General features: G+C 47.4%; 2 protein-coding genes across 5 annotated transcripts; one reads left to right on the top strand and one right to left on the bottom strand.

Annotated features, from left to right (window-relative positions):
• Positions 1–14,810: 14,810 nt before the first annotated feature.
• On the top strand, positions 14,811–18,838 carry LOC138841697 (cardiotrophin-2-like; the record flags this gene model as incomplete). Its single annotated transcript, XM_070042474.1, has 2 exons — positions 14,811–14,960; positions 18,380–18,838. Coding segments are annotated over 2 exons (609 nt in total), but the record flags the coding sequence as incomplete, so codon positions are not given.
• A 1,669-nt stretch (positions 18,839–20,507) lies between these two features.
• LOC138841770 (cardiotrophin-1-like) lies at positions 20,508–25,740 on the bottom strand. 4 transcript variants are annotated; one of them, XM_070042658.1, is made up of 3 exons: positions 25,676–25,740; positions 24,448–24,566; positions 20,508–21,542 (listed from the first exon to the last, which is right to left on the bottom strand). In XM_070042658.1, the coding sequence occupies exons 1-3, from the start codon at positions 25,698–25,700 to the stop codon at positions 21,075–21,077; spliced, it is 612 nt and encodes a 203-aa protein (XP_069898759.1). In that variant the 5' UTR covers positions 25,701–25,740; the 3' UTR covers positions 20,508–21,074. The 4 variants fall into 4 exon arrangements, with proteins under 4 accessions (XP_069898759.1, XP_069898760.1, XP_069898761.1 ...); XM_070042659.1 differs by having other exon boundaries at positions 24,448–24,563; positions 25,676–25,726; XM_070042660.1 differs by lacking the exon at positions 25,676–25,740 and adding an exon at positions 25,631–25,675.
• Positions 25,741–26,003: the final 263 nt, after the last annotated feature.

Here is a 26,003-nt window from a genome sequence, read left to right as displayed (position 1 = left end):
TTTGGGAGATTTGGTGGGTGTGGCTTTTCTGGCAGGGAAGTTAACGCTGGCCACTGCAAAGGAAGTCCCAAGTGTGCAGGAACTGGCCTTGGGCTGCACTGAGTCTGCTAGAACTGAGTCCTGCTGTCAATTTAGGCTCCTCTTGGTCCACATAGCTTTAACTTTAGCCTGCAGGATTGCTTCAGGGCTTCTTCAAGAACTGTTCTCCAAAACCACCCACCTTTCTTAACCTTTAATCCCATTTTTCCACCCACGGCTTATCTTTCAAGTCTATTTAAATGCCACTGTAGCAACTGAGCCTTCCACAAACCCAAGTGAGATTATTATTTTTTCTTTTCTTTTCTGCTGAATTGGGAGGTTTCTGAGGAGTGGCCTCAAAGTTCTGTTTAGGTTGGAGGTTGATGGGGATAACCGAAGGCCTTCAACTTGCATGCTGGACAATTAATCTACTACTCAACTGCATTTCCAGCCCACTCCACATGTTTCCAAGTGCTTTCAGACATCTCATTTAATCCTTATAAGAATCCTACAGGCCAGTTGCTGGTGGCTCACGTCTGTAATCCTAGCTACTCAGGAGGCTGAGATCTGAGGAGCACAGTTCAAAGCCAGCCCAGGCAGGAAAGTCCATGAGACTTATATCCAATAAACCACTAGAAAACCAGAAGTGGCCCTGTGGCTCAAGTGGTAGAGCGCTCACCTTGAGCTGAAGAGCACAGGGACAGTACCCAAGCCCAGAGTTCAAGCACCACAACCAAAAAAAAAAAAAAAAAAAAGAATCCTACAAACCGAAATATGGTGGTATACCCCTGTAATCCATGTTCTTGGAAAGCGGAACCTAGAGGATTTGGGGTCCTGGAGTTTGAGACCAGCTTGGGCAATGTAGGACACATTTCCAAAAACAAAACAAGCCAGGCTCTGGTGGCTAACACCCATAATTCTAACTACTCAGGAGGCTGAGATCTGAGGCGCGAGGTTCAAAGCCAGCCTGAACAAGAAAAGTCTGAGGGACTTATCTCCAATTAATCACCAAAAAGCTGGAAGAGAAGCTATGGCTCAACTAGTAGAGCACTACCCTTGAGCAAAAAAGCCCTGAATTCAAGCCCCAGGACTGTCTCTGTCCCTTTCTCTGTCTTTGTCTCTCTCTCTATTTCTCTCTCACACACACACACAGAAAATTTATATCAATCAACTTAGAAGTGGATTCCTAGAGCTAGAGCTGTGGGCATTATAAAAATTTCCTCTTTAAAGCAGGAAGCAGAGGCTTTCACATAGAATCCAGGCTACTTTGGAGGCAGAGAAGGGGAGGATCAAGGTTTGAGGTCATGCCAGGCAGAGTTATTCATACTCCATCTCATCCAATAAGCTGGGCATGATAGTACATTTTTGTCATTTCAGCTATGAGAGAGGCTTTAGGTAAGAAGATTGTGTTCAGAAGTTGCCCCAAGCAAAAGCAAAATCCCAACTGGAAAATAACCTAAAAGCAAAAAGATGATTGAGTGATTGGCTAATAAGCACAAGGCTCTGAGTTCCAATCCCTGTGGGGTGAAGGAAACATTCCCTTTTTGTGCTAGTACCAGTACTTGAACTCAGGGTCTCCACTCATCTTACATTCTTGTCCCACTTTCTTGCTCAAGGTTGGTGCTTTATGATTTTAGCCACACCTTTAATCTGGCATTTTGCTGGCCAATTAAAAATGAAGTCTCATGGACTTTTTTTGTTCAGATTCTACTTCAAACTATACTCCTCTGGTTTCAGCCTGGGAGGCCCAGGCTGGAAGATCATGAATTAAAGGCCAGCCTGGGCCATCTAGCAAGACCCTGTCTCAAAAAACCACCATGGAAGGGAATAACAAGTGTTAAAGAGAATGTGGGGAAATTGGACCCCTTGTACATTGCTGATGGGAATATAAGATGGATGGTGCAACAATTGTGGAAGATAATAAAGCAGGTCATCACAAAGTTAAACATAGAATTATTGTAAATAGTAATTATCACTGTTAGATGTAGACCCAAAAGAATTTTTTTTGTTGTTGTTTTTGCTATTTTTTTTTGGGGGGGGGGGGTCTGTCGTGGAGCCTGAACTCTGGGCCTGGGCGCTGTCCCTCAGCTCTTCAGCTCAAGGCTAGTATTCTACCACTTGAGCCCCCAGGGCCACTTCCAGCTTTTTCTGCTTATGTGGTGCTGAGGAATCGAACCCAGGGCCTTACGCATGCAAGGCAAGCACTCTACCACTGAGCCACCTTCCCAGCCCCATAGACCCAAAAGAATTGAAAACAGACCCAAACAATTGTTCACCAAAGTGTACAGCTTCATTATTCTCAATAGTCAAAAGGAAGAAGAAGGAGAAGAAGAAAAAGAAGAGGAGGAGGAGGAGGAGATGATTCTGACCCATGCTACAACAAAGATGAACCCTGAATATGTATGCTAAGTGAAAAAAGCCAAATGCAAAAGGACAAATAGTGTCTGATACCTCTATATGAAATACCTAAAGGAGTCAAAATTCATAGAAAATAAACTAACTGTAGTTATGAGCCTCTAACTCCAGCCACTCCCTAGGTAGGATCCAAGTCCCTCTGAGGCCTTGGATTTGCTGTTGCCTAAAGTTCTTTCCTCTACTAGAATGACCTAAGTCATACTTGCCTTGGATCAGAGGTCAGGGGTTAGTTGCTTCTCAGGGCTAGTTGCCTCTCAAGCCTGATTCACTTATTCCCTCCCCCCCTTTTTTTTCTCCTTCCTCTTTCCCTCCCTTCCTTGTTTCCTTGTTTTGTTTTGTTTTGTCAGTCCTGGGGCTTGAACTCTGAGCTTGGGTGCTGTCCCTGAGTTCTTCAGCTCAAGGCTAGCACTCTACCACTTGAGCCACAGCACCACTTCCAGCGTTTTTCTGCTTATGTAGTGCTAAGGAATCAAACCCAGTGCCTACCACTTAAGCCACAGTGCCACTTCAGTTTTCTGGTGGTTAATTGGAGATAAGAGTCTCATGGACTTTCCTGCCTGCACTGGCTTTGAACCGTGATCCTCAGATCTCAGCCTCCTGAGTAGCTAGGAATATAGGTGTGAGCCACTGGCACCTGGCTTCCTTTCCTTTTTGGTTTTTCATAATTATACTTATCTTTTCCCAACTGAAATGTATGTTTTTCTATATTTTTAAACATTTTTTTCATGCTAGGGATCAATCACAGGGTCTTAAGCATCTACTACTGAGCTATACAATTTCTGTAGTCCATATTCAAACATGCACAATCAATATGCAACAGCTTTAGAATTTATTTTTATTATTATTATTTTTTTTTTTGGTGGGGGATCAATCATGTGGCCTGAACTCTGGGCCTGGGCGCTGTTCCTCAGCTCTTCAGCTCAAAGCTAGAGCTCTACCACTTGAGCCACAGCACCACTTCAGGCGGTTTTCTGCTTATGTGGTGCTGAGGAATCGAACCCAGGGAGGGCCTCATGCATACAAGGCAAGCGCTCTACCACTGAGCCACCTTCCAGCCCCAGCTTTAGAATTTTTATATTTCAGCTGGTAGTCCCAGTTTTCATTAACATACTGTATTGCTACAATTCAGAGACAGCAATAGATTTTCATATGCAATCCAACCTACATTTATTTCATCTTGTGTAGCACACACAGGTACTACATAAGAGTTTTGTCTTGGTAGTCACAGGATTAATTCCAGAAACCCCATCAAGAGCAATCTGTGTGGGGCTGGGAATGTGGCTTAGTGGTAGAGTACTTGCCTTAGCATGCATGAGCCCTGGGTTCGATTCCTCAGTACCACATAAGCAGAAAAAGCCAGAAGTGGTGCTGTGGCTCAAGTGGTAGAGCGCTAGCCTTGAGCACAGAGAGGCTCAGAGACAATGCTCAGGCCCTGAGTTAAAGCCCCAAGACTGGCAAAAAAAAAAAAAAAGCAACCTGTGTGAAGTTGCTCATATCCTTTATATAAAGTGTTAGCTTTTGGGGGGGGCTGGGAAGGTGGCTCTGTGGTAGAGTGCTCATCTTGCATGCATGAGGCCCTGGGTTCGATTCCTCAGCACCACATAAGTAAAAATAGCTGGAAATGAGGCTGTGGCTCAAGTGGTAGAGTGCTATCCTTGAGCTGAAGAGCTGAGGGACAGTGCCCAGAGTTCAGGCCCCATGACCAACAAAAAAACCAAACCAAAACAAAAAACAAAAAAACCAACAAAAACAGTGGTAGCTTTTTGTGTGTGTGTATGTGTTTGTTGTTGTTGTTTGTGCCAGTCCTGGAGCTTGAACTGGGCCTGGGCGCTGTCCCTGAGCTCCTTTTGCTTAAAGCTAACACTTTACCTCTTTTTTTTTTTTTTTTTTTTTGTCGGTCATGGGGCTTGAACTCTGGGCCTGGGCACTGTCCCTCAGCTCTTCAGCTCAAGGCGAGTGCTCTACCACTTGAGCTACAGCGCCACTTCCGGTTTTCTGGTGGTTTATTGGAGATAGGAGTCTCGCGGTCTTTCCTGCCCGGGCTGGCTTTGAACCGCGATCCTCAGATCTCAGCCTCCTGAGTAGCTAGGATTACAGGCGTGAGCCACCAGCGCCCGGCACACTTTACCTCTTGAGCCACAACATAAGGTAGTATTTGCCTTTAGCCTAAGTATGTGTTCCATATACTTTAAATCATCTCTGGATTATTGTAATACCTAATCCAATAAAAATGCTATGTAAATAGTCATAATATTGTTTAGGGAATCACACGAAGAAAAGTTTGCTCAAGAGTCTATACAAATACAGTTGTTTTGAATTTTGCTTTGCATTTTTTTCTCTCAAAGTACTAAGGATTGAATCCAAGGCCTCTCCCTTCTAGGCAAGCATTTTACCACTTAAGTCCTGACTCCACTTCTGTTTTGTATTTTGGTCCCCTTTTCCTCCCACTGAAAAATGCTGCTTTTTTTTTTTTTTTTTTTTTTTTTTTTTTTGTCAGTCAAAGTTAGCACTCTATCACTTGAGCCACAGCACCACTTCCAGATTTTTCTGTGTATGTGGTACTGAGGAATTGAACCCAAGGCTTCATGCATGCTAGGCAAGCACTCTACCACTAAGCCACATTCCCAGACAGCTTTAGTCTCATTCACCTAGGCTCTAGAAAGGTGCTATAGAGGCCCATGGAACTGATGGAGCGGGCTGAGGGGCTGAGTCCTCATCCTGATAATTGCTGTGTTAGGACTCTGTTCCATGCTCCACATTAGCTACCTCTTTGGTCTGCCACTCCATTTGGATGAAGCTCTGGCATGGGCGTTCCTCAAGGCCAGGTACTCTTAATTGGATATATCCCTAAGTGTGTCTTGTTTGAGCCACCATTTGGGATTGTTATGTTCTTCCCCTCCTTCCATCCACAGAGCTGTAATCGTTCAGCTTAATTGAATTAAGAGACAGTGAGGAGATTAGTAAAGTCTACTTCTGGGTGCATTTGTGAGGCATTTCCAGTGATGATTAGATCATGAGGACTCTGAGATAATGGATTAATCCATTGATGGGTTCAAATTTTGAACAGACTATTCGAAGGTGGTATAACTGTGTAGGGTGGGGCTTTACTTAGAGTAAGGGGGTCTCAGAGGGCATGACATTGAAGGTGTTATCTGTTACTCCTCTCTGCTTCCTAGCCATCATGAGCTGAGTAGATTTCCTCCACCATCATCTTCTGCCTTATCATCAGCCTAAAAGCAGTGGAGCCACAAAACCAAGAACTAAAACCTCTGAAGCTGTTAGTTTTGTTTTTTGTTTTTTGATTGGTCATGGGGCTTGAACTCTGGGCCTGGGCGCTGTCCCTCAGCTCTTCAGCTCAAGGCTAGTGCTCTACCACTTAAACAACAGTGCCACTTCTGGCTTTTTCTGCTTATGTAGTGCTGAGGAATAGAACCCAGGGCCTCATGCATGCAAGGCAAGCGCTCTACTATTGAGCCACCTTCCCAGCCCTTAATATTGTTTTTCTCTCAAGTATTTATCACAGCCACAAAAAGTCTAACATACTCACTGAACCTGGTGCTGGCCATGTAGAGATGACAAAATGCTGGCCTTCCATATATAATGCAGGGTGGTCAGTAAATAGAAGCAGGTGTAGAGGTCTAGGAACTCCCCATATTAACTAGCAGCACAGAAGACAGAGAGAGCTCAGAAGAAGGACCCATCCATGTGGATGTAGGGTATCAGGTGGAGGAGGAGGAGGAGAGCAAAGGGCAGGAAATGAGTAGCCTGTATGGCAGAAGGAGAGGATGAGAAAAACAAAAGCAAGACTAAAGGCTTTTTTTTTTTTTTTTTTTTGGTCCAGTTGTGGGGCCTGAACTCTGGGCCTGGGCGCTGTCCCTCAGCTCTTCAGCTCAAGGCTAGCACTCTACCACTTGAGCCACAGCACCACTTCTGGCTTTTCTCTCTTTGCCTATATGGTGCTGAGGAATCGAACTCAGGGCCTCATGCATGCAAGGCAAGCGCTCTACCACTGAGCCACCTTCCCAGCCCAAGACTAAAGGCTTTTCCAAGGACTGCTAAAGGCTTTGAAATTAAGATTTTATCATGAAAGCACCAGGAAGTGAAGGAAAGGTGTAGGGTGAGAAGGGCAACCTTGCTCTTCCCTATCTCGTCATCTCTACTAACCACCAGTTTCTCTCTCAGTGGTCTTGCTTGTTTCTGAACTCTGCCAAGCCTGATCTAGCCTTAGGAAAGGTATATAACCAGGGGTAGAGATCTATTTGGGGTTAATGTTGAGGGTAGGGTAAGGATCTAGCTCAGCATATGTGTTTGCTTTGTAGCACTGGGGATTAAACCCAAAGCATTGTGGATGCGAGGCAAGCACCTGAACTATTTCTGTCCCCCAGCCCTGTAGTTTATTTTTATCTTTTCTGAATGAGCCTGATTATGTGGTTTCTGGATAATGTTAGGGTTATGTATGAGGGTTCTAGGAGTAGATGGGCATCAGCTCTCTTGGGAGCACATGTGTGGCAAAGACAAGTCTGAGCTCAGTAGCACTGGTGAGGACATCAGTATTGTAGCCCAAATCCCAAAGGAGGGCCTCACAGCAAGAGCCCAGGCTTTTGGTGGGTGGCATCAACAAGGGCCTACAGTAAGAGTCACTATCCTTGTTTGCAGATAATCCAACAGAGAAGTTAAGTAACCTGCCCAAGCGAGGGATGAACAAAGGTAGGACTTAAGCCCAAACCTGCTGACTCTTAAATTGTTGGGCTCCTCAGTGTATTAGCTTCTAGTGAGACAAGAAGAAAGAGAGGCAGGTGGACTGGAAGGGCAGGACAGGAAGGGATGGCAGAGCTTCTCTTCTCAGCCAAGACAAGTCACCTTGGGCAGACAGATCAGACAGACAGGCTTTGGGTGGAGGCTGATTCCCTTAACCATGAAGAGGCTCCTGAAAGTCCAGTGGGATAAACTGAAGACCCCCGAGGCAGGCAGTGGGTGGGGGTTGAGGCCCAGTGCGACCCCCCCCCCCGCCTCCACCTATGAATAGATCAGATTGAGTATCTGTCCCCTCCTTCCCTGCTCTCCTCCTCCTCCTCTACTGCCATGGCAGGGCCCACGCCTCAGTGCTCCTACTCAATGGGCCTTCTCTAATCCTCTGACGTCACCACCTGCCCCACACAGGCCTTACCTGTCAGCTTGGCAGCCCCTAGTTAAGAAGATGGTGTTTAGTAGCCCCCTCAAATTCAGAATCATCAGTATTGGCAATCTCTTCCCTCCTTTAGCTCACAGTTCAGATATGACCCCCAACTCTAGCCCTGAGTAGAGGACAGGGCCTAGGACCTAGGATCTGTCCTGATTTTGCTGTGTGGCTCCAGGTTAGTAGCTATCTTCTTCTAGGCCTTGAATTCCTTAGCTAGCTATACCCCTCCCATCCACACAGACCACATCTAGGATAACACATTGATTGACTCCTTTTGGCTTTTTCTTAGATCCTTGTCATTTTGCAAAAGGGTTATTTTATTTTTTACTTTTTGAGACAGGGTCTTGCTATGTATCCTGGCTGGCCTGGAACTCACAATCTTCCTGCCTCAGCCTCTCAAGGTCTGGGATTACAGGTTTATGCCACCATGCCATGTTTTTTGGGGGTCATGGGGCTTAAACTCTGGGCCTGCCGCTGTCCCTCAGCTCTTCAGCTCAAGCCACAGTGCCACTTCCAGTTTTCTGGTAGTTAATTGGCGATAAGAGTCTCACGGACTTTCCTGCCTGCACTGGCTTTGAACTGTGATCCTCAGATCTCAGCCTCCTGAGTAACTAGGATTACAGGCATGAGCCATCAGCGCCTGGCTGAAACCGTGCATTTTATAAGTTCATATGGTCACTGTTGGCCTTCAACACTGGACTGTGGGTCTCTTAGGAGGAGCTTTGTGCCTTTCCATTCACCCTAGTGCCACACACATTGTATCTGTTGGGTGAATGTGAGGCATGTCTCCTTCCTTGTCACCCTCAGCCAAGCAAGGTAAGATGCATGTATTCTTATGCCCCTAGAGGGCGACAGTAGGGTTCTGAGCATGATCAGACTCTCAGGTTGAAAAGACTGTCAGCCCATTGTGGAGAGGTTGATGAAGATCTGGGAAGTACCAGAACCTGCCTGTTGTTCTGCCACTGGCTTTGCTGCTGCTGCTGCTGCTGCTGGTGGTGTGTGTGTGTGTGTGTGTGTGTGTGTGTGTGTGTGTGTGTGTGTGTGTGTGTGTGTGTGTGTGTGTGTGTGTGTGTGTGTGTGTGTGTGTGTGTGTGTGTGTGTGTGTGTGTGTGTGTGTGTGTGTGTGTGTGTGTGTGTGTGTGTTCCTTATTTGTGCTCAGGCAGAGGATCTGTGAGACATGGCCAAGTCCAGGTTTCCTATGTCCTAGCTGCATGTATATTGTGGCACACACACATGTGGATGAGGTGTGTCTATCTGTTTCATGCAGTTCAGTTACCCCTGGCTGGGCCTCCAAGTGTACAGCGTGTGTTCTCATATCTATGTGCATCTGGTACACATGCATACTTGGGGCATGCGTAGGTCTGGCCTGATATGACACACGTGGAAACATGCTTACTAGTACCAGCTTGGCAAGAGCAGGGATTTTGTCTTGTCCCATGCTGTCTCAGCTCCTAGAAACAGTATGAATACACAGTAGGATTCATGCTTACTTGAATGAATGAACTTCATGGAAGCATATGTATCGGCCTGCCGTGCCAACATGTGTGTGGACGTGTACATATCCCTGCATCCAAGGGTGCACCTGGTTATGGGTGGTGGTGTTCCCACATCACGCTTCCCTGACCCTTTTCCAAACTCCTTGGGAGCCAGAGCCCGGTGCTTGGGTCCCCATGGGCGGAGCAGGGGGCCGCCTCCTGGGGAGAAACTGGATCCCAGGACCAGGACGTGCGGAGCAGCAGGGAGCAGGGCGGCCCCTTTGTCCCCCATAATCTCCTCCCCGCCCTTGCACCCTCCCTCCCAGCCACCAGAGTTTAAGGTCAAGTTTGGGGACTGTAGGGGTCTAGAGGGTCACATTGGTGTTCCTTTCCTTATTTTCTGCCTTGGGGGCTTCCATTTGGTCTGGATTGCTCCCACCTCTCCCTAGGGGCCTTGTCACCTGGCTGGCTCTGCCTCATTCTTTGCCAGGACCCTGTCCACTGCCTGCCCGCCCTCCTTCCCCAAGGCGTAACTCCTACCTTCCCTCCTGGGCGGCTCCCGGGCTTAGCCCCAGGTATAAAGCCACTTGAGACACCTGAGGGAAAGGACAGGTACCTGGAAGGATACAGAGATTGCAGAGGAAGGAGCCAAGGAGAGAGCATGAGCTTTCCACTGGGTGAGTGAGGGGATGGGACTCCAGGGCTCAGAGGCCAGCAGAGGAGAAAGCCCTGCTGCCGGCTGCCTCCCTCGTTGCTGGTACTCATGACTCCTAAGCCTTAGCAAACTTTGAACCTGATGGTGTCTGCAGCTCTTCACATATCGAAGGCTTCCTCCATCGGTCATTGAGCAAATATCTATTGACTGCCTATTATTTAGAAATATATCCGCTGGGTGCTGGTGGCTCACGCCTGTAATCCTAGCTACTCAGGAGGCTGAGATCTGAGGATTGCGGTTCAAAGCCAGCCCAGGCAGGAAAGACCATGAGACTCCTATCTCCAATAAACCACCAGAAAACCGGAAGTGGCGCTGTAGCTCAAGTGGTAGAGCGCTCGCCTTGAGCTGAAGAGCTGAGGGACAGCGCCCAGGCCCAGAGTTCAAGCCCCACGACCGACAAAAAAAAAAAAAAAAAAAAAATAGAAATATATCCTTGGTTTCTACAGGGGACTGGTTCTAAGACCTCCCACTAGGATCCCAAAATCTAAGGATGCTCAAGCTCCTTATAGAGAATGTTACATCCTTCTATTTACTTTATCATCTCTAGATGACTTGTAATACCTAATGCAAGGTAAGATCTAGTGGGCAATGTATTGTTTAGAGAATAATGACAGGAAGGGTTATGCATAATCAGTACAGATGCAACTTTCTATCTGCAACTGGTTGAATATGTGGATGTTGAGCCTACCAATACAAAACCCTCAGAAAGATTATAATGATGGCTCATGCCTACAATCCTAGCCATTAAGGGGATGAAGAGCTGGACACTGGTGACTCATGCCTATAATCCTAGCTACCCAGGAGACTGAGAACAGAGAATCGAGGTTTGAAGTAAGCTGGGGCAGAAAAATCCCCATGAAACGCTTATCTCCAATTAACCACTGGAAAACCAGAAGTGGTGGTGTGGTTCAAAGTGGTAGAGTGCTAATCTTGAGAGCAAAAAGCTCAGGAACAGTACCAGGCTCTGAATTCAAGCTCCATGACTGACAAAACAAAACAAACAAAACAAGGGGAAGGGGCTGGGAAGGTGGCTCAGTGGTAGAGCGCTTGCCTTGCATGCCTCAGGCCCTGGGTTCGATTCCTCAGCACCTCATAAGCAAAAAGAAAAAAGCCAGAAGTGGCGCTATGGCTCAAGTGGTAGAGCTCTAGCCTTGAGCTAAAGAGCTGAGGGACAGCGCCCAGGCCCAGAATTCAGGCTCCACGACCGGACCCCCCCCAAAAAAAAATAAGGGGAGGAGGTGAAGATCAAGAGACCAGCTGGGGCAAAAAGTTCATGAGACCCCAGTTCAACCAATAAAAAGCCAGGTGCTGCTGACTCACCTGTAATTCTAGCTATTCAGAGGCTGAGTTCTGAGGATCAAGGTTTGAAGCTAGCTTAGTAGACAAATCCAACAGACATTTATCTCCAATTAACCAGCAAACAGCTGGATCTGGAGGTATGGCTTAAGTGGTAGAGTAGCATCTGTGAGCAAAAAAAAACGAGCAATAAAATGAGCTTAGCTAGATACTAGTGGCTCACCTCTTGTAATCCTAGCTGCTCAGGAGACCAAGATCTGGGGATCATGATTCAAAGCCAGCCCGAGCAGGAAAGTCTGTGAGAGTCTTAACTCCAATAAACTACTAAAAAAGCCAGAAGTAGGGCTGGGATGTAGCTCAGTGATAAAAGCACTTGCCTAGCAAGTGCAACGGTCCTGGGTTCAATCCTCAGTAACCCCAGACTCCCCCTCCCAAAAAAAAGAAAAGCTTCACAGCCAGAAGTGTTGCTGTGGCTCAAGTGGTATAGCAAAAAGTCCAGGGACATCGCATGCCCCAAATTCAAGTCCCCTGTCATCCCCCAGACTGGCATTAAAAAAGGAAGGAGCTGGGTGCCAGTGGTTCACGCCTGTAATCCTAGCTACACAGGAGGCTGAGATCTGAGGATCATGGTTCAAAGCCAGCCTGGGCAGGAAAGTCTGTGAAACTCTTTATCTCCAATAAACCACCAGAAAACCGGAAGTGGTGCTGTGGCTCAAGCGGTAGAGTGCTTGACTTGAGCTGAAGAGGGCAGGGACAGCGCCCAAGCCCAGAGTTCAAGCCCCATGACTGACCAAAAAAAAAAAAAAAAAGGAAGGAAGGAAGGATGGGAGGAAGGAAGGAAGGAGAAAGAAAGAAAGAAAGAAAGAAAGAAAGAAAGAAGGGGAGAGAAAGAAGGGGAGAGAAAGAAAGGGAGAGAAATACGGAACCCTTTATAAAAGTGTATGTCATCTAGTACAAAGACATGTTAATCCTCTTGGTATTACTTCAATTTTAATGTAAAAAGCAAGTGCAGTGCAAATGTTTCTTGATCTGAATGCTGGTTGGGAGGATATATTCACTTTGTGAAACTAATTAAGCTTATGACATGCATTTTTCTATATATGTTATTTTAAATTTTTTGTTATTTAAAAGTGATATGCAGAGGGGATAGTTACATATGATAGGTAATGAGTACACTTCTTTTTTGACAATGTTACCTCTTCCCTTGCTCTCTTCCAGTTCATTATTTTCAATGAAAACATTTTTTTTTTTTAGTAGTACTGGAGTTTGAACTCAAGAGTCAGGGTACTGTCCCTGAGTTTTTTGTGCTCAAGGCTACCACTGTACCACTTTGAGCCACAGCACCACTTCTACTTTTTTGGGGTTTTTTTGGGTCCGGTCGTGGGGCCTGAACTCTGGGCCTGGGCGCTGTCCCTCAGCTCTTCAGCTTAGGCGAGCACTCTGCCACTTGAGCTATAGCGCCACTTCCCACTTCTTCCTCTTTTCTGGTGGTTAACTGGAGTTAAGCATCTCATGGACTTTCCTGCCTGGGCTGGCTTTGAACCGAGATCCTCAGATCTCAGCCACAGTAGCTAGGATTACAGGTGCAAGCCACAGGCACCCTGCTCACTTCCAGTTTTGTTTTGTTTTGGTTGGTTGTGGGACTTGAACTCTGGGCTTGGACGCTGTCCCTGCACTCTTCAGCTCAAGGCTTGAGCCACAGCACTACTTCCGGTTTTCTAATGGTTTATTGGAGATAAGAGTCTCACGGACCTTCCTGCCCGGGCTGGCTTTGAACCGTGATCCTCAGATCTCAGCCTCCTGAGTAGCTAGGATTACAGGCATGAGCCACCGGCGCCCAGCTTTCTTCCTCCTCTTCTTCCGCTTCGTCCTTCTCCTCCTCTTCCTCCTTCTTCTTTTTGCTAGTCCTGGAGCTTGAACTCAGGGCCTGAACTTTTGCTAAAGGCTAGCACTCTACCACTTCAGCCACAGTGCCACTTCTGGCTTTTTCTGTGTATGTGGTACTGAGGAATTGAACCCAGAGCTTCATGCATGCTAGACAAGCACTATATAACACTAAGGCACATTCCCAACCCTTCTTGTTTTTGTTTTTGTTTTTTAATATAACTAGAGTTTCAATTCAAGACATGTGCTTGCTAAGAAACCTTTCTACAACTTGAACCATTCCTCCTACCCTTTTTAATTATTTTTCAGATAGGGTTTCAAGGTTTTTTTTTTTGTTTTTTTGTTTTGCCAGTCCTGGGACTTGAACTCAGGGCCTGGGAACTATCCTTGAGCTTCTTTTTTTCAAGGCTCACATTCTACCACTTGAGCCATAGTGCCACTTCTGGCTTTTTCTGTTTATGTGGTTTTGAGGAATTTAACCTAGGTCTTCATGCATGCTAGGCAAGCACTCTACCACTAAGCCACCTTCCCAGCAAGGGTTTTGCTCTCTAGCATTGGACTGTGATCATCCTACTTCTGCCTTCGAAGTGGCTAGGGTAACAAGCATGCACCACTATGTCCACATTGTTCTATTGAGATGGGGGGGGGGGGGTCCTCACTTTTTGTCCAGGCTGCCTCAAACTGTAATCCCCAAGGTCTCCATCTCCTAAGTAGCTGGGAGTAAGTGTTCCATATTCTATTTTTATTTTATTTGTTTTCTTTTTTTTTTGGGGGGGGGTCCGGTCATGGGCTTGAACTCTGGGCCTGGGCGCTGTCCCTCAGCTCTTCAGCTCAAGGCTAGCGCTCTATCACTTGAGCCACAGCACCACTTCCGGTTTTTTTTCCTGCTTTTGTGGTGCTGAGGAATCGAACCCAGGGCCTCATGCATGCAAGGCAAGCACTCTACCACTGAGCCACCTTCCCAGCCCTTCCATATTTTAAAAAAAGAAAATAGAGGGCTGGGAAGGTGGCTCAGTGGTATAGTTGCTTGCCTAGCATGCATGAAGCCCTGGGTTCGAGTCCTCAGTACTACATAAACAGAAAAAGCCAGAAGTGGCACTGTGGCTCAAGTGGTAGAGTGCTAGCTTTGAGTAAAAGAAGCTCATGGACAGTGCCCAGGCCCTGAGTTCAAGCTCCATGACTGACAAAAAAAAAAGGAAGAAAGAAAGAAAGAGAGAGAGAGAGAGAGGAGAGAGGGAAGGAAGGAAAAAAGAAAGAAAAAGAGAGAGAGAGAGAAAGAAAGAAAGAAAGAAAGAAAGAAAGAAAGAAAGAAAGAAAGAAAGAAAGAAAGAAAGAAAGAAAGAAAAAGCGAATAAGCAACTACAAGAATTCTGGAGGAGGGGAAATTCAGGAGTAGAATATTAGGTATTTTGAATTTAAGATGCTTACTAATATCTGAGTGAAACTGTCAAGAGTCTGGAGTTCAAGGGAAGGTCAAAAGGAGTTCTCAATTGGAAATTATCTACCAAATGATTGTACCTTGATTTGGATATAAAGTCTGTCATTTTTCCCTTCTAGTACTAGAGACTGAACCCAGGGCCTTGTCATGCTAGTCAAATATTTTACCATTTGTGCTATACCCCTAGTCTTTTTGTTTGTGTTTAGTCTTTGAGATAGAATTTTGCTATATAGCCCAGACTGAACTTGAATCCAAGATCCTCCTGCTTCTGCTTCCTCAGTAGCCAGGATTATAGGCATGATCTGTGAGACCAGGTAGGCTGTACCTATTGAAGGTGTTGTTAGATGAATGAATGAGTTGGCAGGCAGGAACAGGGTACTGATCTCTGATTTCTTCTGCCAGCCCCCATCTGTTTCCTGGGCCTGCTGTTGCCACCACTCAATCCAGCAGCCCCCATCTCCCCAGCGGAGCCCATCAGTCAAGCCTATAGCCTGGCCCTCTACATGCAGAAGAACACATCAACACTGCTTCAGACCTATGTGAGTGACACTGAGTAGAAACAGGGACCAGGGGAGGAGGACCCTGGGAAGGGGAAGTAGAGCAAGCCAAGAGATTCTTGTAGTCCCATGGGAACTGAGGCACTATAAACTAGACACACTAACTCAGATGTTATTGTTGGCTGGGTGATCTTGGACAAGTCATCCCTTCTCCCACGGTCCCAGCTTCCACATATGTAAAATGGGATGGTGATTATGTCTTTGCTGATCTGTTAATTCTAAAGAAGGGCTTTGACATACAGTCATGGTGATTTCCACAGCCGTTTCATGTCATGTGCCCATATAAGCCGTAAGTCATAGTGGGCACTCTATTCTTATGGACTTACAGATTTTTTTTTTGCCAGTCCTGGGGCTTGAACTCGAGGCCAGGGCACTGTCCATGAGCTTCTTTTGCTCAAGGCTAGCACTCTACCACTTGAGCCACAGCACCACTTCTGGCTTTTTCTGTGTATGTGGTACTGAGGAATCGAATCCAAGGCTTTATGCATGCTAGGCAAGCACTCTTCTACTAAGCCACATTCCCAGCCTTACAGACTTTTTGTTGTTGTTCCAGGCCTGGAGCTTTAACTTGGGCTCTGGGTGCTGTCCTTGAGCTTCTTTGCTCAAGGCTAGTGCTCAACTACAGCCACAACTCTACTTCTAGCTTTCTGGTGGTTTATTGGAGATAAGAGTCTCACAGGGGGGCTAGAAAGGTGGCTCAGTGGTAGAGTGCTAGCCTTGAGCAAAAGAAGCTCATAGACAGAGCCCTGGTCCTATGTTCAAGCCCCAGGATTGGCAAAAAGAAAGTCTCACAGACTTCTCTCTCAGAGCTGGATTTGAGCCTCAGTCCTCTGATCTCAGCCTCTTGAGTCTCTAGGATTATAGGTATGAGTCACTGCCTCCTGACAATGGACTTTTTTTTTTTTTTTTTTTGGCAGTCACGGGGCCTGAACTCTGGGCCTGGGCGCTGTCCCACAGCTCTTCAGCTCAAGGCTAGCGCTCTACCACTTGAGCCACAGCACCACTTCCAGCTTTTTTCTTTTTGCTTATGTGGTGCTGAGGAATCGAACCCAGGGCTTCATGCATGCAAGGCAAGCACTCTACTACTGAGCCACCTTCTTTGCCCCCTAGGACTCTTAGAAGTTCTGAGAAGTGGAATTAGAATCAGAATTACAGATGAGGACACAAACTCAGTTTGTCTGAGGGAACAAAGTTGATAATGCCAGCATCTCACACTAAGTCTGTGAAACTCCGGACCACAGCTTCTGGTTGTCACCCCCACCCCACTGTTCAGGAGTGAAGCTGGCAGTCCTTGTCTTTGGGCTGAATCTGGTTTGTGTGATGCTTATTTCCATTTTAAATATGAATGTCTGAAACAAACACTGGAATACTACTGGCTACAACTCTATCTTCTACCTTAACCCTGTATCTCTTGCAAATTACACATTTGCTTGGCCCTGGGACCCTAAAGTTCACAACTTTTTCCTTTTCTATTCTCTAGGCTAACAAGTAGTTATACAATCTGATTCTAGTCCTATATCTACCTCTGTTCCCCGAATAACCTTGGACATCTTGAGTCTCAGTTTACTGTAAGACTCCTGTCATTTTAAATTTTGTTGTTGGTGGTGGTGGTTATAGGGTTATAGGGCTTGAATTCAGGGCCTGGGCACTGTCCCTTCTTTTGCTAAAGACTAGTGCTGTATTACATTGAGCCACAGCTCTACTTCTGGCTTTCTGGTGGTTTGTTAGAAGTAAGAGTCTCATGGATTTCCTGCCCAGGCTGGCTTTTTTTTTTTTTTTTGTCGGTTACAGGGCTTGAACTCTAGGCCTGGGCACTGGCCCTGGGCTCTTCAGCTCAAGGCTAGTGCTCTACCACTTAAGCTACAGTGCCACTTCTGGCCTTTTCTGTTTATATGGTGCTGAGGAATCCAACCTAAGGCCTCATGCATAGGAGGCAAGCACTCTACTGCTGAGCTACCTTCCCTTTCCCCCAGGCTGGCTTTAAATCTTGATCTTCAGATCTCAAACTCCTGAATAGCTAGGATTATAGTGTGAGCCACCAGCACCCAGCTAAAACAGTAATATTAAAAACAAGCAAACAAGATATGGGACTAACTGATCTACCAATTATGAGATCTATTAGTGTATATTTAAGAGTGAGTCTTCATTTGTGGAGGAAAAATTTTGTTATAGAAAGCTCTTGATGGGGCTGGGAAGGTGGCTCAGTGGTAGAGCGCTTGCCTTGCATACATGAGGCCCTGGATTTGATTCCTCAGCACCACGTAAGCAGAAAAAGCTGGAAGTGGCACTGTGGCTCAAGTGTCAGAGCACTTTCCTTGAGCTGAAGAGCTGAGGAACAGCACCCAGGCCCATAGTTCAGGCCTCAGGACTGACCAAAAAAAATAAATAAGTGGGAAACTCCAAACCCCAGTACTGAAAAAATAAAAAAAAGAAAGAAAGAAAGAAAAGAAAAAAGAAGGCTCTTGACTAAATTTAAATAATTAACAATTATTTGTTCATGAATAAAATTAGCAATACAAACAAAAGAATACTAGAAATCAAAAAGATCAATCTAGCTGGGCGCTGGTGGCTCACACCTGTAATCCTAGCTACTCAGGAGGCTGAGATCAGAGGATCATGGTTCAAAGCCAGCCCGGGAAGGAAAGTCTGTGAGATTCTTTTTTTTTTTTTTTTTTTTGCATCCAGTCGCGGGGCCTGAACTCTGGGCCTGAGAGCTGTCCCTCAGTTCTTCAGCTCAAGGCTAGCGCTCTACCTCTTGAGCCACAGCGCCACTTCCGGCTTTTTTCTTTTTTCTTATGTGGTGCTGAGGAATCGAACCCAGGGCCTCATGCATGTAAGGCAAGCACTCTACCACTGAGCCACCTTCCCAGCCCAGTCTGTGAGATTCTTATCACCAATAAAAAACACTAGAAAACTGGAAGTAGCACCGTAGCTCAAGTGATAGAGTGCTAGCCTTGAGATGAAGAGCTGAGGGACAGTGCCCAGGCCCAGAGTTCAAGCCCCACAACTGGAAAAAAAAAGAAAGAAAATAAAAGATCAATCTGTTAATAATATACTTGAGTTGTAAACATAAAAATAAAATCACAGGGTTCATATATATATATATATATATATATATATATATATATATACTCATTAATTAATGAGCAGGGGATTTTCACACTCTTGTTGTGGGTCAAAAACATGATTACCTATCAGCTTTATAATGATACTACCATGTATGAGTTAGGAAATTTTGTGATTCCATGTTGTACGATTGATATAAACTATATCCCAACAGGGCCCTTTCTCTGGGTTAGGACACCCCAACTCCTAAAGGGTGCTGAATGGGGGCTCCTCCTCTGAAATGTCTATCTCAGAGCCCCAGGCACCCCTGACTTCTGTCTCTGTCCTTCACCTAGCTGCAGTACCAGGGCAGCCCCTTCAGTGACCCTGGTTTCTCGGCCCCTGAGCTCCAGTTGAGCAGCCTACCACCTGCTACAGTCTCCTTCAAGACTTGGCATGCTCTGGAGGATGGGGAGCGCCTGAACCGAGCCCAGGGAGCCTTCTTGGCCTTGACTCAGCACCTCCAGCTTGTGGGAGATGACCAGAATGACCTGAATCCTGGCAGCCCTATCCTGTTGGCCCAGCTTGGAGCTGCAAGACTCAGGGCTCAAGGCCTGTTAGGTAACATGGCTGCCATCATGGCTGCCCTGGGACTGCCTATCCCCCCAGAAGAAGACACTCTGGGGGTTGTTCCCTTTGGGGCCTCTGCGTTTGAGAGGAAATGTCGAGGCTATGTAGTGACTCGGGAATATGGTCACTGGACAGACAGAGCTGTGAGAGACTTGGCTCTGCTCAAAGCCAAATACCCAGCATAAAGGGTTAGGAGTTGCTGTGGAAAGCTACAACACTTTTTTCACAATGGACTTATCTGCCTTGCTTCTGGGACAAAAAGTAAGGGGGTGGGGCGGAGGGGACGGAGCTGCATCTTATTTATAAACAGGGCTTGTTTATAAACAGGGTTTATTTATAAACAGGCCTTGTCTTTGGGAATATTTCCTGGAAGCTCATTCTATATTCCTTATTGCTTGGCCCCTCCTGCTCAGGCCCTCCCTTCCAGGTTTAGACCGGCCCTACTTATCCCTTTTGTGGGTTATCCATTCAGTGGTTATCCATTTTCCTACTTTCTGTTTAGGAGCAGCCCCCTGGTCTTGGGCTCTCCGAGACCTTCCCTTTCCTATAATTTGGGGGAACTCCAGGGATTGACTTCTTATCTACCTCAATTCCTATGTGAAGATACTGTCTTTCTGAGCAGATAGACCTCCCTGCTTCTTGCTGGAGTTCCGTTCCTTCCATAGTCTACCTCTGTTCTGTGTCTGCTCTCCCTTTTTCTGTCTGGAGGAGCTTCACTTCTTGATCAGTGGAAGCCTAATTCTCAGCTGAAGCCACTGGGACTCGTCTGTATCTGTTTCCTTCTTTTATAAATTTAATTTTTGTCAGTCATGGGGCTTGACCTCTGGGCCTGGGCACTGTCCCTCGGCTCTTCAGCTGAAGGCTAGTGTTTTACCACAGGAACCATAGCACCACTTCCAGTTTTCTGAGTGTTTTATTGGAGATAAGAGTCTCACAGACCTTCCCGCTTAAGCTGGCTTTGAACGGCTATCCTCAGATTCTCAGCCTCCTGAGTAGTTAGCATTACAGGCACGAACCACTGGCACCCAGCTATTTCCTTCTCAAGACACATCTCCTTCTTGTTCTGGGCAAACAGATGGTTCCTCTGGCCTAGATCTTTCATGAATCTCATTTTTTGTACTAGTACAGGGACTTGAACTCAGAGCCTCACACTCTTAACTTTTTTGCTAGAGGCTGACACTACCACCTGAACCACACCTCCACTTCGTTTTTTCTGTTTAATTGGAGATGAGTTTCTCAAATTTGTCTGTCCTTTGAACAGGGAGCCTCAAATATCAGTCACCTGAGTAGCTAAGATTACAGGCCTAAATCACCAGTTCCTGGCCGTATCTTTTTTGGGGGGTGTGGGGTGTGGGGGTCTTACTGTGGCTTGAATTTAGGGCCTCACATTTTCACTTGGCTTTTTTACCTGTGGCTGCAGATTTACCTGCCTGGGCTGGCTTCCAGTAGTGAACCTCAGATCTCATTTTGGGTAGGTAGACTTATAGGCATGAACCTCCAATACCTGTCAGTATATCTATTTATATTGGGCCTTTGGATGTGTGTGGAGGACCTGCCTGTATCCCAAAGATCCTATTTTCCTCAAAATTGTATCTAACCAGGCACTGGCGGCTTTTGTCTGTAAACCACACAGAAGACAGATCTGAGGATCACAGTTTGAAGCCAGTTCCAACAGGAGATTAGTTCCAATTAACCACCTGAAAACCAGATGTGGAACTGGCTTAAAGTGATAAAGAGTACTAGCTTTGAGCAAAAAAGCTCAGGAACAGTACTCAGGCCTCCAATCAAGTCCTATGACTGATACCACCCTCCTTCCCCCTCTCAAAAAAAGTTGTATCTTCATGTTTAGCAACAGCTAATTTTCAGTTTATTTTTAAATGTTTTATTTACAAAGAAAATATTTATTCTCAAATAAAACTTGTTCAAGGTGTCACCTTTTCTTACACAGACCTGGATAGGAGTGTAGGGGCTGGGCACAGGGGACAGAAAGCAGGACATCCAGGGAGGAGGACAGGTGCCTAAGGGATGTGTATATGGTGGTGGTGGTGGGGGTGTGTGGATCAGCACAGCAGGAGGATGACCCTGAAGAAGGTGGGGCTGAAGTTTGGGATGGAGAAGCTGTCTCACTACAGGACTAGCAGACACTTTCTCATCCAGAGAAGGACAAAGATGATCAGAGATAGAGACCAAGCACCAACCACCTCCAGGAGAGGAGATTGAGATGGACACCTTATCCACATGGTAGATGAGGAAAAGGAGAGACAGAGATTCCCCCCAAGAGACCCGGTAATAAAGGACCCAACAAAAAAACAAACAAAAAAAAGGAGAGAAAGCTGAAAAAGATGGGACAGGCGCGTTCTCCAAGAAGACAAGAATCTAGAGATGAGGAAGGCACAAAGCCAACTGCTCTGGTGTCTGCCGTCAGGCAGGAGCCCCGGACACCAGCTGGCCCAGGTCACCCTCTGTGCGGCTCACCCACTCGCCGTACAGGCCGCACACGTGGAGCCCCAGCACTTTGGCTGAGAACCCCCCGGGGGCGGGGGCGGGGGCGGCTGCGGTGGCCGCCTCGGTCGGGGAACCCTGGGAACCCTGGGCCGAAGCGCCCAGCGCGGCCAGCACGGTCTCCACGGCGGCTCCCAGGGCCCGGGCCTGGCGCGCCGCTTCTTCCAAGCGCCGCAACAGGCGCGGCGCGCGCGGGTTCAGTTCGGCCTGGCGGCGGCGCACGCCATCCAGCAGCACGGGCAGCGCGGCCAGCGCCGCGGCGTCCAGCCGCAGCCGCTCGGGCACCGGCAGCCCCGCGTGGCCTGGTGCCGGGGCGCTCAGGCCTGCCACCGGCAGCCGGGGCGGGGAGAAGCCTGGCAGCCCGAAGGGCTCTCCCTGGTGCTGCACCTGCAGAGACAGGGCAGCGGGTCAGCAGGGGGGTTTCCAGAGACAGGGGTTCTGTGGAGGCTGGTACCCTCCTTTCCTAAGGCCTGAAATGCTTCATCTTACAAATGGTGTCTCTGAACAGGGCTACTGTGTTTGAGATGAAACCCACTGAGAATTGGGAAGGTGGCTTACGGGTGGAGTGCTTGCCTAGCATGCATGAAGGCCCTGGGTTCAATTCCTCAGCACCACATAAACAGGAAAGGCCAGAAATGGTGCTGTGGCTCAAGGGGTAAAGTGCTAGCCTTGAGCAAAAGAAGCTCAGGGATAGTGCCCAGGCCCTGAGTTCAAGCCCCAGGACTGACAAAAGAACAACAACAGCAAACAACAACAACAAAAATCACATGAACATAGACTTTCTTTCAAGAAACATTGCCTGTGCTTCCTCATCCTTAATATGGAGCTAATAACAGTATCAACTCATAAACTAGCGATGAACACACAAAGAGTTTAACGCAGGTGGTGACCACTAAGAAGGACAAACCTAAGTTTAAATCCTGTTTAAAACAGTTCCTGCTGACTGCCGGTGGCTCACACCTGTAATCCTAGTTACTCAAGAGGCTGAGATCTGAGGATTGCAGTTCAAAGCCAGGTTGGGCAGGAAAGACCCCATGAGACTCAACCCCAATTAACCACTCAAAAGTCAGAGGTAGAGCTGTGGCCCAAGTGGTAGAGCACTAGCCTTGAGCACAAAGAGGCTCAGGGACAGTGCCCAGGCCCCAAGTTCAAGCCCTACAACGGACAAAAAAAAAAAAAAAAAAGTTTCTGGCTGTGCCCTTTCCTCCATTTCCTAAAATCATTTCTCTGAGTTTCACACTTTGTGTGTGTGTGTGTGTGCGCACACGTGTGTGCATGTGCACGCGCACATGAGTGAAGGCATGGAGCTCTTACTGGGCTTCCTCCACCCCCTGTGCCCGTAAGGCTGGCATTCTATCACTTAAACGATCCTTTTTGCTGGTTAAACCGGTAACCAGCAAAAGGTAAGAGTTTCAAAGTATTTGTCTGCCAAGGCTGGTTTCAAACCCAGGATCCTTAGATCAGCTTGCTAAGTAGTTAACATTATAGGCAGGAGTCAATGGAGCCAGAGCCCAACTTGAACTTCACTCTTTGACACCTGTACAAGAATGTCCTGCCAGAGGGCTGGGAAGGTGGCTCAGTGGTAGAGCGCTTGCCTTGCATGCAAGAGGCCCTGGGTTCAATTCCTCAGCACCACATAAGCAAAAAAGAAAAAAGCCGGGAGTGGCGTTGTGGCTCAAGTGGTAGAGCACTAGCCTTGAGCTGAAAAGCTGAGGGACAGCGCCCAGACCCAGAGTTCAGGCCCCACAACCAGACCCCCCAAAAAAAATTAAAAAAAAAAAAAAAAGAATGTTCTGCCAGAGAGTCTTGGAAATCATAGAAGTCAATGTGGGGACTCAGTCCTATTTCACTCCCTCCTCATCCTCCCCAACCTGTACCTGCACTGGGCAAGGATTCAATGAATGAATACCTGTCATGGCCTTGAGTTCCAACCCCAGTACTGCCCAAAAACATCAAAAACAAAAACCAAACATAAACAGTCTCCCAATAATATTGTGATAATGATGGTGGTTTTGCAAATGAGAAAATTGGTCTAAAGTCAGTGACTTGCCTAGATAATCCATCTAGGATATGGCAGATCTGGTATTTGACCAAAGCTGGTCGTATTACTCTATTACCTATTATAATTGTTATGTTATTATATATTATACAGCATAATCACATGACATATGTATTATGTCATATATGTGATATAATATATAAATAAATATTTTATTTGGTTCTTTATTTTGGTGCCAGTCCTGGGCTTGAACTCAGGGCTTAAGCTTTTTTGCTTAAGGATAGCACTCTACCACTTGAGCCACAACTCCACTTAGGGCTTTGTGGTGGTTAATTGGAAAAAAGAGTTACATGGACTTTCCTACCCATGCTGGCTTCAAACTGAGATCCCCAACTCCGAGTCTCCTGAGTAGCAAGGGTTACAGGCATGAGCCATTTGCACCCAGCAGTTATTTTTAAATGTTACTGTTTCTACCCCAACTCATAAGTTTGAAGGCTTAAACTGTCTGATTCAAGACTACCTCCCTCCACTACTCCATAGTAATTTGGACACCAAAGTATCCTCAGCTTAATCATAGATATTGGCAGATCCCTTGCCTCCATAAAATCCCTTTGTGGAATAGAGTTTTTTCCCCAGTTTGAAACTCCTTCTTAGCCTCTCTGAATGTCCCAGGTAGAAGAGTTCACAGTTCACCTTGTTCAACTACCTCCTTTTCTTTTTTTGTCAGTTGTGGGGCTTGAACTCTGGGGCTGGGCACTGTCCTTGAGCTCTTCAGCTCAAGGCAAGAGCTCTACCACTTGAGCCACAGTACTTCTGTTTTTTTTTCTTTTCTGTTAGTTATTGGAGATAAAGACTCTTATGGACTTTTCCTGCCCAGGATGGCTTTGAACCCTGATTTTCAGATCTCAGCCTCCTGAGTAGGTAGGATTACAGGCGTGAGCCATTGGTGCCTGGCTCAACTGCCTCCTTTTATAGTCTATGAGGTGACAAGATCACAGTGAGCCTAGAATCTAGGACTCCTGACTCACACACCAGGATTCTCTTTGCTTTCTCTGGCTGCCTCTGATTTCCAGCACCTAGAAAGGAACCTCCAAGCACAGGCAGAATACCATTTGGATCACTGACAGGGGTCCTCCTCCAATTTTCTGTGTGGCCAGGAACAAGTCACTGTCCCTCTCAGGAGCCTTAATTTCTAAGCTGGGAAAGAGGTTGAGAAAGCAGCTGATAGAGACCTCTGATCTGTACTTGCACATTCCCAGGCCTTTGGCACCTCCCACCCACATTTCCACTCACATATTCCTGGAGCAGCTGCTCAGCGTATTTGGTGAGGAGGCGGGCAAGGCTGTGTGTCTGCCGGATCTTGGCCTCCAAGTGGGGAAGCAGTGAGATTGAGGACTCAGCCTTGGGTTCTTCTGGTGGAAAAGGATGGAGGAATGAGGGCAGGGAGCCCACACTCTGCTCCTTGACCACCTCCCCCAGGCTGGCTCTTCCCCTTCTTAATCCAGAGACTGTGTTCTGGATTCTCTGGCATTCAAGCCAGGCAGAATCTGTCCCAATCTAACTGGGGGAAAATGAGGCACTAGACCTACCTGAAATGTGTTTCCTGTTACCAAATCACTTGTGAAATTCTATTAAAGCCAAATTCAAATACTGCCTCCTCAATGCAGTTTTTACCTCTGTGTATCTGCTTTTACCAGGGATACTTTCAAGATAAGGCACATATGTCTGTACTTCTGTGACTGCTGGTGAGATTCAGCATCGCTGAAGCACACAACTTCAGATTGGAATGTTCCTTTAAAGCTCATTTTACAGACAGGAAGACTGATACCCCATTCCCTCTCTATGAGAGAAACTAGGCAGAAGCCAAAAGGTGGCTCCCCAGGCCGAAGACTACATTTCCCGAGATGCATAGCGCGGGCGCCCAGTACAAACTGGGGAATGTAGTCTTTGCCTCGCAACACCCGCTCCGCCCTCGCTTCCTTCCCCCCCCCCCCCCCCCCCCCGCCCCAGGCCGGTGCCGCGTCTCCCACCGCCGATTCCGACCAGGACTCTTCTCCTCTAGTTGTCACTAACTAGGTCCTGTGGTTGAGACAACCTTCTCTAACTGGACACCTCCAGCCCCCCTAGTTCTGATTCTTTCCCAGTGCTCTGACACCAACGTCCTGTCGGCCCTCCCTCCGGGAGTACCACCGGGGATCTAACCCTGCGTGCGAGCCCCTGGACCTGCAGCCCCGGGCTTGCTCTAGACCCTCAAGCCTGCCCTTTTACCCTACTCACTCGCTCCCCAGGAAACTGCAGCCCCAGGCTTCCCTTAAGCCTTCAAGCCTGCCCTGCTGCCCAACTCACCCGCTCGTTACCTGACACCGGAGCCTGCTCCCCCCGCCACCCCTTCCCCGCCCGCCCAGGCCGCTCCTCTCCCGGGCCGGAGGGGAATGGTGGTGGAGACCTGAACCCCCCACCTTCCAACCCTTCTTACTCATTCTGCCCTGGGGGACCCAGGGTCGATCCCTTTGCCCCTTACCCAGACTTCCCTCCCTCTGGCTCATGCTGGCCCCTGGCTGATCCCGGCTCCCTCCACACCCCCTTTCGGAGGGAGGGGGGGGAGGGAGAAGGGGGGAAAAGGGTAAGGGCGGGGCCCACACACAGCCAATCATAGCCTAGACCCCAAATATTCCCCCGCCACACAGACTTCCAGACAAGATTCCTTGGCCCTGAGCTCAGCCATCCGCCTGCCTGGCCTAGATTGGTAAGGGGCCAGAGATGGTAGGCAGGTGTCAGCTCAGTGAATAGGTTCTGAGGCCTGTTAGGCAGCCAGCCCTATGCCCTACCCAGAGCGGGAGGCAGACACT

This window comes from Dipodomys merriami, unplaced genomic scaffold (assembly GCF_024711535.1).
Source record: "Dipodomys merriami isolate MVZ:Mamm:240054 unplaced genomic scaffold, mDipMer1.0.p SCAF_328, whole genome shotgun sequence".
NCBI classification, from domain to species: domain Eukaryota; kingdom Metazoa; phylum Chordata; class Mammalia; order Rodentia; family Heteromyidae; genus Dipodomys; species Dipodomys merriami.
This window is presented reverse-complemented; position numbering and strand designations above follow the sequence as displayed.

What these genes read in the sequence shown, in the direction of transcription:
- LOC138841770 (XM_070042658.1), bottom strand. Translation starts at nt 25,700, where the DNA reads ATGAGCCAGAGGGAGGGAAGTCTGG. An exon ending in CCAGAGGGAGGGAAGTCTGG is followed by an intron (nt 24,567 to 25,675) that starts GTAAGGGGCAAA and finishes CTTTTCCACCAG; the next exon opens with AAGAACCCAAGGCTGAGTCC. An exon ending in AGCAGCTGCTCCAGGAATAT is followed by an intron (nt 21,543 to 24,447) that starts GTGAGTGGAAAT and finishes CTGTCTCTGCAG; the next exon opens with GTGCAGCACCAGGGAGAGCC.